Below are 12,732 nucleotides of genomic sequence, written 5' to 3' on the forward strand. Positions count from 1 at the left end.
GGCTGGGGAGCAGCCGGGGATCGAACTGGCGCTGCAGAGGCTGCGGGCAGCTTCACAACCCAGCGCTCAACCACTGCGCCACCGGGAAGGCCCCTTGGCTTTATTTTATATTCCCCTTTTCCTTTTACCTTACTAGTTTCTGTATTTTTGTTATATCCTTCTATTAATTTTCTGGTTTCTTAAAAGTAGATGTTTGGTTAATTTTATCTTTTCTTCAAAACTCCCCTTGTAATAAAAAATTCAAAATATTTTTTTAGCACAGCTAGCTAATCTGTAACTGTGTCATTTGGACCATTCACCATCATAAAACTAGAAAACCAGAAATTGTTTCTCATAATTGAGTATGTTTGTTGTCTTCAAAGAAACATTCTGAACTTATCAGAGTACTTTTTAAATATCATTGATAATAATAATGGTAGTCACTATTTGTTGTGTGTTTATATGCCAAGCAATATGCTATGTATGAATTATTTATGCTAATCATTTAATATTTTTAAAACTCTCTGAGGCTTGTTATTGTTCTCATTTTACTGGTGGAGAAAGTGAGAATTAATAGTGAGTAACTTGCCAACATCACATAGCCGTGAAGTGGTAGAGTGAAGATTAAGGTTATGTGACCTGAGGACTCATGCTGTTAGCCACACTGTGTTATCTACAGTGCATTGGTGTCTATGTATTTTTTAATTAATATTTCATTTTGAATTAATTTCAAAGTTGTGAAATTATGGCAAGAATGGAAGCAAGAAATCCTGTATACTCTTCTCTTAGGGTACTAACATTTTGCCACATCTGTCTCAATGATGCTCGCCAGTATGCAGATATCCTGCACTGTGTAAAATATACACGTATTTTTTCAGAATCATTAGAGCAAGTTGCAGACATGTTGCCTCATTACCTCTGCCTAAATATGCTATAGTATATTTCCTAAAGACAAGGACAGTCTCCTAAATAATCATCCATCAATTTCAGGAAGCTTACCTTAATACAGACTACCATTTAATCCTTAGATATTATTCAGATTTCACTTGTTGTCACTGGTTGTCTGTACTATTTGTATCATTTACTTTATCCTGTTTTTTAAAGTGAAGGAAATTTTTGTCAAATCAGCACCGTGAAGGCAAATTATAATTGATACCTCTTTAAGGCCCCAAGAGAACATAGCATAATGCTTTTTTTATACACACATGTTATTTAAGAAATGTTTGCTAAGGAAAGCAAAGGAGAAGATAAACAGCTTGGACTAACATCAAACTAAAAAAGCTTCTGTACAGCAAAAGAGACAGTAACCAAAATGAAGAGACATCTTTCTGATCTCTAACCTTACATATGGTTCTTTTTTTACCCTAGTTCCATTGTACATGTGACCACATGGGCTTACTTGCTCTTGTTCCCCAGAATGACATTTTAAAGTAATAACTAACTACACTTTATTTAATCTTTTTCTTTATTGTCCAGGTCTGCCAAGATTTGCCAGCCAACCAGAACCTTCTTCAGTTTATGCTGGGAACAGTGCAATTCTAAATTGTGAAGTTAATACAGACTTGGTCCCATTTGTGAGGTGGGAACAGAATAGACAACCTCTTCTTCTGGATGACAGAGTCATCAAACTTCCAAGTGGAACACTGGTTATCAGCAACGTTACTGAAGGAGATGAGGGACTTTATCGCTGCATAGTTGAAAGTGGTGGACCACCAAAGTATAGTGATGAGGCTGAATTAAAAGTTCTTCCAGGTATTAATTTATTATCAGGACTAATGGTATTATGGCTATTAATGGATAAAAATTGTTCTTTTAGAATTTTATAAGCACTGCTAAATATGTGGTATGACATTAATATCAGCATAAGGAGTTTCTTATGGGGAAAAGAAGGAAACATGTCAGTAAATTAGTGAATGCTTCAGTCAGTAAAAATTTATCCAGCAACAGGGGGCTCCCCTGGTGGCACAGTGGTTGAGCACTGGGTTGCGAGGCTGCCTGCAGCCTCTGCAGCGCCGGTTCCATCCCCAGCCACTGGCGGGGGTCCCACAAAAAAAAAATTATCTAGCAACAAATTATATTTGATATCTGGAAACATTAACTTTTTGTCCTTTGTCAAGTCTCTCTTCTGCTACTGTCCCACAATAGAATACTGGTTATTGGTGTTATTACCTCCTATAGTAGGATCCTTATTATAGTTAGGGTTTTTTTTGTTTTTGTTTTTTTTTTTACTTGTGAGAATCAGACAGTTCATTTAAAGGATGGGCAGAGTGGCAACTACTAATACAGAGCTCTGGTAAGCAGGAATTGTGAGATATTTATAATGCCCCCCTATTTTAATGTAAATTCAACTTCTCTTCATCTTCTTTCTATAGGTTCATACTCTCTTGTCTACTGCCTACTTTCTTCATCATCTGTTTTGTGTCTCTTTCCTCACTTTGTAACTTTTGTTTTTTCATAACTTCCTCTCACTTACAGCTCGTATTATTCCCTTGACCTTTCAACTTCTATTCCTACTACTAGGTGCCTGATTCTCACCATATTTCTTAGTTCAAATCTGAGTTTGTGAATATAATTGGACCATTCTTAGCTGTTTGAGTGCAGTTCTTATATACAGGACATCAGGTTCCTATTTTGGGTTGGGTTGCAAAATGAGATGAATGTTATGAGACACAGTTTCTTTTTTTTCTTTTTTTAAGATTTATTTATGCATACAAGAGCTGGGATACAGGCCAGAGGTGGGGAGCAGGGTGAGAGGATTCACCAGAGACAGAGTGGGGAACAGAATAGGCAGATCGACCGAAGTACACTGCAGAGGGGAGCAGCAGGCGAGACAGGAGAGGTCTGCTGCACCATGTGGGTTGCTCCCTGGTAGGCTGGGGATTGAACTCATGCTGCAGAGGCTGCAGACTGCTTCATAGGTTGTGTCTTAACCCCTTGCGCCACCAGGGAGGCCCTATGAGACAAGTTCTTGAGAGGGCATTCCTCTGAAGAGGAGTTTTAAAAGGCAGTTTTCTTGGTCATCATCCTTAACCTTGTTAGTCCTATGCCAATATATTCTCAGTTAGCAGCCACAGTCTCTTAAAATGTGTATTACATCATGCCTTGTGCTTCCTCAAAACCTCCCACCTCAGAGTAAGTGTTAAAGTCCTTGACGTGTCAGACTATATAATCTCAGTGTCACTTCCCTCCTCCATCCAGCACACTTCTTCCATTTCACATTCATCCTCATTCAGTGATTGTGACCACCTATGTTTTTGTAATACCCCAAGCATGCTTTAGGACCTTTCTACTTGCTGTGTTCTCTGCCTGGCTTTATCTCTCTCAGAAACTGTCTGCCTCACTGTCTTAACTCTCTGCTCAAATACCACTTTATCAGTGAAGCCTTCTTTGATCACTATTTAAAACCATATTCTTCCTTTCCACTTGCTGCTCTGTCCTCCCCCCTTCATTTTACTTTGAACACATCATCATCTGACCTATTATGTCTTTTGGTGTTGACTCTCTCCCCCTATTAATATGGAAGCTCAGTGAAGGCAAGGAGTTTTGTCTGCTGCTAAAAATGGTTATTGGCACATAGAAGCCAGTTACTATTCAAATTTGTTTGAGTTTATCAATATTTTACTAGTAACTATATTTTACAAGAAACTCAAACTGAGAGTGAGCTGTTGCCATATAGTACTGTGTTCTGGTCTCTTTCTGACTTGCTTTTACATGGTAACAGTCATATTTCTTTTCTACCTAGAGTAACATTCAAGCAAATTCTTAGAACTGAGTCCAGGGAAAGAAGATTCTTAGTGTCGAAGGATGATTCACCACTCAGTAGCTGAAACATAAGTACTAAATAATTAGTTTACTGAAGTAAAGGAGACCTATACTTGTCAAGCATAGTCTTCCTGAATAATGCAAATTTCTGATCTGTAGAATTTTGGGGAGGACACTGTTCTGGATGGGTTGATGTTAGTCATAGAAGCATGTTTTATGGCTGGTTGCAGAGATGAGAGCAATTAGTAACAGCCTTGGAAGCAAGTGATTCCGCCACTGGATGGCTGGTGCTTAAAATCTGACACTGTCTTTCAGTTGTTGACTGTCAAAGGCAAATTCAGTGAAGTGAGTTTTCACTGATTTATTAGGCAATGTTTACTTAGTTCCATGACTGTAAAACTTTCTTTGATTGGTTAAAACTGTAGAAAATCTTTTTCTAAGAAAATGGGACAGGAGTCACCTCTCTTCGCCTGAGAACTGTCCTTTTCTCCAAAGTCAGCACTAGCAATATCACCACATCCTGTAGAGAACCCTGTCTTCTACCCATAAGAGTGTGGTCTTTTAATATATTTTAATAATTTGGCAACTACATAAAGCAAATACACATTATGACAGCTAGTTACAGCACTATCAACTCAGAGGGTTAACAGATTAAATGAGCAGGATATAGAGATAGAACTCAAGGTTTTCGGAAATAACACTCATGTAAGGAAGGAAAGGAAACCTCTTAAATCCCTCCGAAAGAAGAAGATGCTACTAAGGGTGCTGAATTTTCTCAGTCTTTTCTCAATTTGTACTAGTATGTCATTTACTTTAACCTGTTTTTTTTTAAGTGAAGGGAATTTATGTCAAATCAGCACCCTAAGTCAAAAATTATAAATTATATATCTTTAAGCCTTGAGAGTGCCTAGCACAACGCTGTGCACATACAAGTTATTTAAGAAATGTTTGCTAATTTAAGTGGAATTTTCTTGTGTCACTTTTGCTTGACATTTTGTTACATGAAACCACAGAGACTGAATCGTAACTTATTCTACCTTTTCATTAAAATAATAAAGTGCTTTCTTTATTACCTTTATTTTTTTTATTTTTAGATCCTGAAGTTACATTAAATTTGGTATTTGTGAAACAGCCTTCTTCCTTAGTCAGAGTCGCTGGTCAGAGTGCAGTTTTGCCTTGTGTTGCTTCGGGATTTCCTGCTCCAACCATTAGGTGGATGAAAAATGAGGAGGCACTTGACACAGAAAGGTAATGTCCACCTAAAAGTTTTTCTCATCCTTAGCTGGATTATTGGTCTAATCCTGTTGGGACTACTGATTAATTAAAAAAATGATTATTTTTATTTAAGCATATAAAAATGGTTATTTGTCATCCTTGAGATATGTTTTTATGCTGTACATGATTAGGATGTTTAAAGAAAAAAATGTGCTTTCAAAATATTAAGGGATAATTATTCTGTTTGTTCTTCTGAGCTCCTTCTGGTCCTGACTAACCTGAGTCGTCTCACTCACTCTCATCTGCATTTTGTTGGTAGTAGTTTTTTTTTTTTTTTACTCAAACAAGAAAAGAAAATATATTCATCCTTTTGGTTCTCCCTTTGAAAACCAACCTTCTGTGATCACAAATTCATCATTTTCCACAAATGCCTTTTCTGTTAACATCAATACTGTTCTCTCATCCCTCCCATTTCCCTCATCACTTCCCTATGTAAAGTTACCTTTCTCTGTTCTCTTGTGATAAGAGAACTGAGATGGTGGGGGTTGCTAGGTATGTTTTGTTTCCAAACAATTATTTTGTGCATTATAGGATATTTACTAACATCCCTGACCTCTACCTTTTAGATGCCAATAGCACTCCCAAGTTCTGACAACCAAAAATGTCTCTAGATAGGACCAGACAGTACTTGAAATAGGGTACTGGAATTTCAAGTTCTTTTAGAGTAGAAACTTTATTTGGCTACATTGTAAAGTAAAATCTTTCTCAGGAGTAGAAAAGCTGAAATAGATTATTTTTAAAACTTTATCTTATCATTATAGAAGGACATTATGAATATATATGATACAGAATCAAAAGATTCTTATATAAGAAATCAGTGAGGATTTTTGTGGTTCTTATTTCTTTATTTAATAATTATTCAACAAATATTTATTGATTGCTGATGGTGTTAGGCACTCTTTCAGGTACTTGGAATAATCAACCAAACAGAATTCTTAGGTAGTTTATATTTTAGGGGAGGGAAATCAGGTAAAATTATAAAAAAAAAATTCAGTTTATGATAACTGCTATGTGGTCTTTCTTGCTCTATGCCATTATATGTTCTCTTACTTTTCTATTCATCACATAAATTTGGGGTTTCAGGTCATGAGAAAGATGCTTCAAATTGGAAGGCTACTTGATAATTTTTTTCATAATTTTGCAGGGTATTTCTTAGAGAACTCACCAAACCTGATTCTGGTTTTCCTCTGTCTTTTTCCAGAAGTTTAATCTTGTTTATCAGATTTAGAAAGACTAATAACCTAGATTTATAATGTATAATACTGAAGCACATGTAAGGGATGAGACCTATAAATGTGACACAAAATGAAGTCATTTCTTCTTTTTTCCCACACTAGGAATTTTATATGAAAAGCCAAATTATAAACAAAACATTTTTTTGTTAAGCATAAATAGACAGGAAATATTAACAATGTTAAGATTTGAGAGAAAAGTATGGCCTATGAAAGTCAATTTAGATGTAGAATCTCAAAAATAATGTGTATTTTACTATTGTATTGGTATTGTATTTGGTATTGTATTTTTAGTTTGTATCATCAGTGAACATGACTTTTGGAGTGGTACCTTTAATTCTTGTCCCTATAATTAATTGCCTTCCTTACTTTATGACTGCTACCTTTGCATGTTTGATTTAGCTTAGAACTCTACAACTTAACTCAGCTTGTTCACTTAATAAAAATTTGGTCAGAATATTGATTTGTGATTACTTCCTTGACATTATAGGATCATTTTCTTTTCAAGTATTTTATTTATATAGACTTAAATCACTCTGTAGAGTTGGGTATCAGCATCCTTGCTAATAGTGGCATGATGGTGACTGACTCATGCCCAGATAACCATTCCCAGGCAGCTGCTCTCTGGCAACTGTCCTCCTTCCCTTCTCTTCCTCTTTTCCTCCCTTTTCTAGTCCAACTACCACAGAAAATGTTCAGTAAGCATTGTGACCTCTTGACTCACTGTTTCTGAACTTGACCCCTATTAGTCATCTCAGTGTGGCATAGCTTGGTGGAAACTCTGATTCTGTACTTCAAAATTATATAACTTACTAAAAAACTGGGCATAGTAGGAAGGCAGGGGTGGACTGGAGAATGGAATTGGTTACAATTTTGTATACCCCTTTTGGAATATAGAAGTGTCATATTCCATTGTAACATTTTGAGTTGTATTAATGATATTTATGCATGCAAATTATGAGCAGAACAAATGGGAATTAAATTAATTTAATTTATGTTAATCTCAATTCATACATAGCAATATAAATCACAATACTCTTGTAAATATTTTCTCTGTTTTCTGTGAAGCATGTTCAGGTATTATTTTCCTAATACTGATATGTATCACTGGTTTTTTTTTTTTTTTTTTTGAATGCAGCTCTGAGCGATTGGTATTGCTGGCAGGTGGTAATCTGGAGATCAGTGATATCACTGAGGATGATGCTGGGACTTATTTTTGTGTTGCTGATAATGGAAATGAAACAATTGAAGCTCAGGCAGAGCTTACAGTACAAGGTAAATATTTCCTGTATAAATTAAAAATTACATGAGCTTTCAGGGTTTAAATGTTGAACATTTCTGTGGGAGAGGCTATACAGCATAATAGTTAAAGGTCTAAGGTTTAAGCCAGACAGGGTTCAAATTCCTGGTCTTATAATTCCTCACTGTGGAACTACAGGAAATTTACTTATCTGATCCTCATTTTCTTTTTCTGTAATGGATATAATCAGAGTACTTAACTGACTGGTGTTGTTTTGATAAGAGTATTAAAAGGGTAAAACTCCCAGATTAATGACTAGAATATGGTAAGAGCTCAAAGTTAGTTATTATCTGTAGTAGTAGTGTGGGGAAAAGCATTTGGAAGGTTCGATTCACTTTTCTTGTTTCAGAATGCTTTCTTACAAACTTCTCTGTTCTCTGACCCAAACCACGTGTCTGGGTAAGCTCTGGTATTCCCTTTCAGGTGAGATCACCCAGGAAGGAGTGTTCCATGGCTCACCATGGAACCTGGACATCTGTTTGATGATTGGGTGTTCATTCTTTCTGTTCAACTAATGCTGATTACAGCAAAAATGGTTGTTCTTTGCTTTTCTCTATATTCTTACCTTCTCTCCTTATGGGTTCTCTTATTTAGAAATCAGAGAAATTGAACATGGCATGTATACAATAGTCTCTTCTTTAGCCCCATCTCCTTTGCCATTCCTCCATGTGAAATTGTATCCACAGAGGAATATTTGCTATCCTATGATTTGTTTGCACTCTCATTTACCTTGGTTTTAAATAAAAATCTTTCAGACCTCCCCTGTTATTTTCAGAGAAACTCAGTGCTGCCTCAATATGCAGAAACTATAATGGCTTGTGATAATCATTATTAGCTTGTCCCAATTTGTATTTGAGAAAATACTCATGGTCTGTGGTTTGGTTGTTTCATATCTTTTACGAAAATTTGTTGTTGCTGTTGTTTTAGTATATTTTGTGGGTTCAGAACGGGAGAGTAGTCACAATCCTACTGCAGTATTCACTAAAGGACTCAAATGTGTTCTTGACAGGAATTGGGGAGCAGGCTGCTTGGATTCTATGCTGCTAAAAGCTGAAAATATTTATATTCTCTATCACTATGTAGATGGAGTCATAATCTCTGAAAATCAAAATCTCAGTCTGGATTTTAGATAGCTATTGCTTCAGTTGAGCTCAACCAGTCAGTGTTCTTGGCTGGATAGATATAAGGCTGGCTTTGGGATATAGCACTGTAAAATAATCAATTCTTTACCTCTTTGTAGGTGGGATTAGACATATAAAGTGTTAATGAACTCTATATAATTTGACCTATGCCTCCCCTTGATGGACATTTTCTCGTCTTTTTTTGCATTTATCAAATTCTTGGCCTAATGCTCCCTTTTTCCTCCCTGTGCCTCACATTTTTCCACTGTATAGTACCCTGTTATTAGCCTCAAATGAGATGCATATAGTGTCTTCTGTATGTGCCAGTTGCTGCTTTTTTCCACTGTATTTCTTCACGAGAGCTTTTATGATTTATTTTCTGCTCTTATTTTTATTCATTGTATGGAATTTGAGACTACTAACTGAACTGGTGCACTTTTTTTTTTAAGTTTTAAGATAATACATTCACCTTCAGTTTGTTCTCAGTTGCATCTTATTATCTGTGACTAAAGAAAATGCCCTTGGAAACTGAGGAAAAAAGAAGCGTGAAGAGACCCAGATAAGACCACAACCCTTCCCTAATCAAAACACTGTGGTATTGATTCAAGAATATACAATAGAAGGTGTGAAATCCAACTGTTAGAAGTAACAAACTTAGAAATCTTATTACAGTGGTGATTCAGGTCAGAGGAAAAAAAGTATCTTATTTATTAATGAAGGATATTATTGATACAATAGACTTTTGATTGGGGGAAAATAAAAAGTTGGAGCTCTGTCTACTTCAAACCAAAGGTCTAAATGCAAAAAGTTGAAGAATATATGGGATAGTATTTATATTATCATCTCTGGGAAAGGAGCCCATCTTCAGAAAAACAAAGTAGCATGTCAAGCACAAACACCAGCAAAATTTAATGACATACACATTTTAAAAAAATATAGGAAAACAAGAAACATGTAAATAGGCACTAAATGCAATCCGTAGACTGGGAGAAAATATTTCTTACACATTTAATGAATCCTTAAAATACAGAGAGCTTTCGGAAACAGATTTTTGATAGGAAAATTGAGTAAAAAGTAGGAACAGGCAATTCACAGCTTATTAGATAGTTTCATTTTTTCATCAGTAGGTAATCTACCTTACTAGTACTCAGAGAAATACAAATTTAAGATACCATTTTCAGCAGCCACTCTGCTGGCAAAAATTAAAAAGGTTTTTGACTTCAAGAGTGTGTGGCATGGTACTTAGAACTGAAAATAATTACTGATATGATCTCACTGTATCTTTAGTACTAGATATTATAGTTTTCAGTGAAATTTAAGGTTTGTATTGGGTTGTTTTTTTTTTTTGATAACCTTACTATAGCAAACAACTAAATTAATTTACTAACCAAATCTTATCAACTGTTCACCAACTCTTACTTGGGGAGGGTGTTTAAAGTTCTAGGGTAGGTTTCCTTTGTTTCTTGCCTACTACTGAGATAGTGTCCCACCTTCTAACTTCTCTAATAGTTTCAATTGGCTTGAGGCTAATAGTTGTGTATGTATGTTTGAGGGTTCCTGCCATGGTCTTTGATTCTCAGTAGAGAAGTATGAAATCGTGGCACTAATGACACCGAGAGGTCAACAATCTTGGGTAGCATAGCAACTATAGAGGGTTTTATTTTTTTAATTTCACACAATCTGTGGTTGATGAAGAGTTAGAAAAATAAAAATACGTTTTTGGAAGTATGAAGCTGAACATGTTATGAATATCCATGAGAGAATTAAGAAGGGAGTACTTGTTACTCTCCAAACTTTTTTTTTTTGAAGATTTATTTATTTATTTATACAAGCACTGGGTACAGTCAGAAGCATGGGAGGGTGAGAGAATTCACCAGAGTCAGAGCGAGGAACAGAACACGCACACTGACGAAATACACTGCTGAGGGGAGCAGTGGACCCTGCAGGAGAGGTCTGCGTGCCATGTGGGACCCTCGCCAGGGGCCGGGAATCAAACCAGCGCTGCAGAGGCAGTGGGTAGCTTCGCAGCCCAGCGCTCAACCGCTGTGCCACCAGGGGAGGCCCAACTCTGCAAACTCTTGATGTTCTAGGGTATATCTTTTTTTGGTGCTAAGGTATTCTATTATTAAATATTAAGTTTGCATTCATCCATTTGCCTCACATTTCTGAAATGGATTATGAGTGGTTGGAATTAAGCAAAAGTTCTACGCTATTGATAAAATAGTTTATAGGCTGGTTTCCATTTCCTGTCAAGCTAGTCCAAGCTGTTGACTTACTTGCCCAAGATCTAAAGCAGTGAGCAGGAAATACATGGAAACTGAAGGTTCTCTTCAACCTGGATTTGTTGATTAATAAGGTATGATGAGGTATACATAGCTGCAGTCTACAACTAAGGACTACCAGAGGTTACAGTGAGAAAATGGATCGAAGGATGGCTGTTAACTTCTATTGTTCATCACTGGGTTGCCTTGAGACTGTTTGCCTGTCTCTTCCTTATTGAAGGAAGCCATGCAGACCTCCATGTTCAAAAGGTCTGCTGGTGCTCTGGTGGCACTGATAAGAATTGCTGTAGCCTGACTGACTACCCTTAAGGGGTCACTTTCAACCTCTTCTCCCATCCCTCCAAATTCCCAAATTGGTAGATTTCAAGCAAGGAACACTTAAGGGCCCAGTGCTGTTTCTCCTTAAATATTTCATTGTGAAACTCTAACCAGAGTTGTTGTCCATGGGATGGCCAGCAAATTGGAACAAACAACAGTTGTTCCAAATTCCTGGGACTCTTTGTTCTGGGGTTCATCCTTCCCTTAAGTTTATCAATTAGGGTCTGGTCTTTAGCCCTGCCACCATATTTATTACCAGAGAAGAGTGACTGGTACCCTGGAAAAATATAAGTTTATAGCCAAACTAGTCATGGGAATGAATAGTACCATAATTCTCAGAGAAAGATAAGTGAATAAAATATATCATCTGATGCAGTATTATATGAAAAGACTGATCAAGAATTAAAAATGGTACAATAAATATATAGTGATAAGAAGGTATTAGTTATATGATGTGAGAACAAGAGCATAAAGACTGAAAAATTAGGTATTAAAAATACAGTGAAAATAAAGAATAAAGTAGATTGGATGATAGTCAAAGGTGGTATATAGCTGATGAGCAAAATCATGAGGTGGAACATGACATTGAGGAGCTCTCTGAGAATGCAGCATTAAGTGATAGGGAGAACACAGAATAAAAAGCAAGCCTATGAAGTTAGATGTAGAAGGACTTCTATCTAGTCAAGTTGGAATAGTAGGGGAGGAATAAAAGGGGAAGAAGAAATATTTGTAGAAACAATTAAGATGATTTCTCAAATGAAGGACTCATAGAAAACTTTAGCCTGAAAGAATTTAAGATTGCTAAATGTGGGAGAGAAGGGACAGTTTGCCAATGAACCATTTGCAGTAACATAATAGCAAAGACCAAATACTTCTAAAAGCTTTTCAATGACAGAATCTATCACCTACAAATGAGCAACCTAATTAGGTTGTACCTAATTCTTGTTGATTTTGAGAATCAACAAGATATCAAGAGGATAAGCAGAGTAATGTTTTAAAAATGTTAAAGGAATAAACCATTAAATCCACATGGAATTTATACATATCCCAAATGTGAGGTATAATCAAAATTCTCACCTTGGGCCTCCCCTGGTGGTGCAGCGGTTGAATGCTGGGCTGCAAAGCTACCCACGCCTCTGCAGCACTGGTTCGATCCCCGGCTGCCAGCAAGGGTCCCACATGGCGCGACAGATCTCTCCTGCTGCGCCCGCTGCTCCCCCTCAGCAGTGCATTTTGTCACTCTGCCTGTTTTGTTCCCCGCTTTGGCTCTGGTGAATTCTCTCACCCTTCCGCACTTCTGACTGTACTCAGTGCTTGTATAAAAAAAAAAAAATTCTCACCTTATAAGATCTCAGAAGTTTTGCTACACAAGATACACGCTAAAAACACTTAGGGAATACTCAAATAAGAAGAGACACAGTCAGGAAATACTATAAAAGATATTTATAATACATTCAATCCTC

At 36.6% G+C, this 12,732-nt stretch overlaps 1 protein-coding gene across 1 annotated transcript in view; it reads left to right on the forward strand.

Annotated features, from left to right (window-relative positions):
• NEO1 (neogenin 1) overlaps window positions 1-12,732 on the forward strand; it is a gene marked incomplete at both ends in the record, with an annotated part of 179,080 nt that overhangs the window by 64,064 nt on the left and 102,284 nt on the right. Inside the window, 3 exons of the mRNA XM_084240180.1 lie at window positions 1,456-1,731; window positions 4,836-4,989; window positions 7,387-7,523. Of these exons, the coding sequence (XP_084096306.1) occupies window positions 1,456-1,731; window positions 4,836-4,989; window positions 7,387-7,523 (567 nt within the window). The remainder of the gene's footprint in view (window positions 1-1,455; window positions 1,732-4,835; window positions 4,990-7,386; window positions 7,524-12,732) is intronic.

This window comes from Talpa europaea (assembly GCF_964194135.1).
Source record: "Talpa europaea genome assembly, chromosome: 8".
Lineage (NCBI taxonomy): Eukaryota > Metazoa > Chordata > Mammalia > Eulipotyphla > Talpidae > Talpa > Talpa europaea.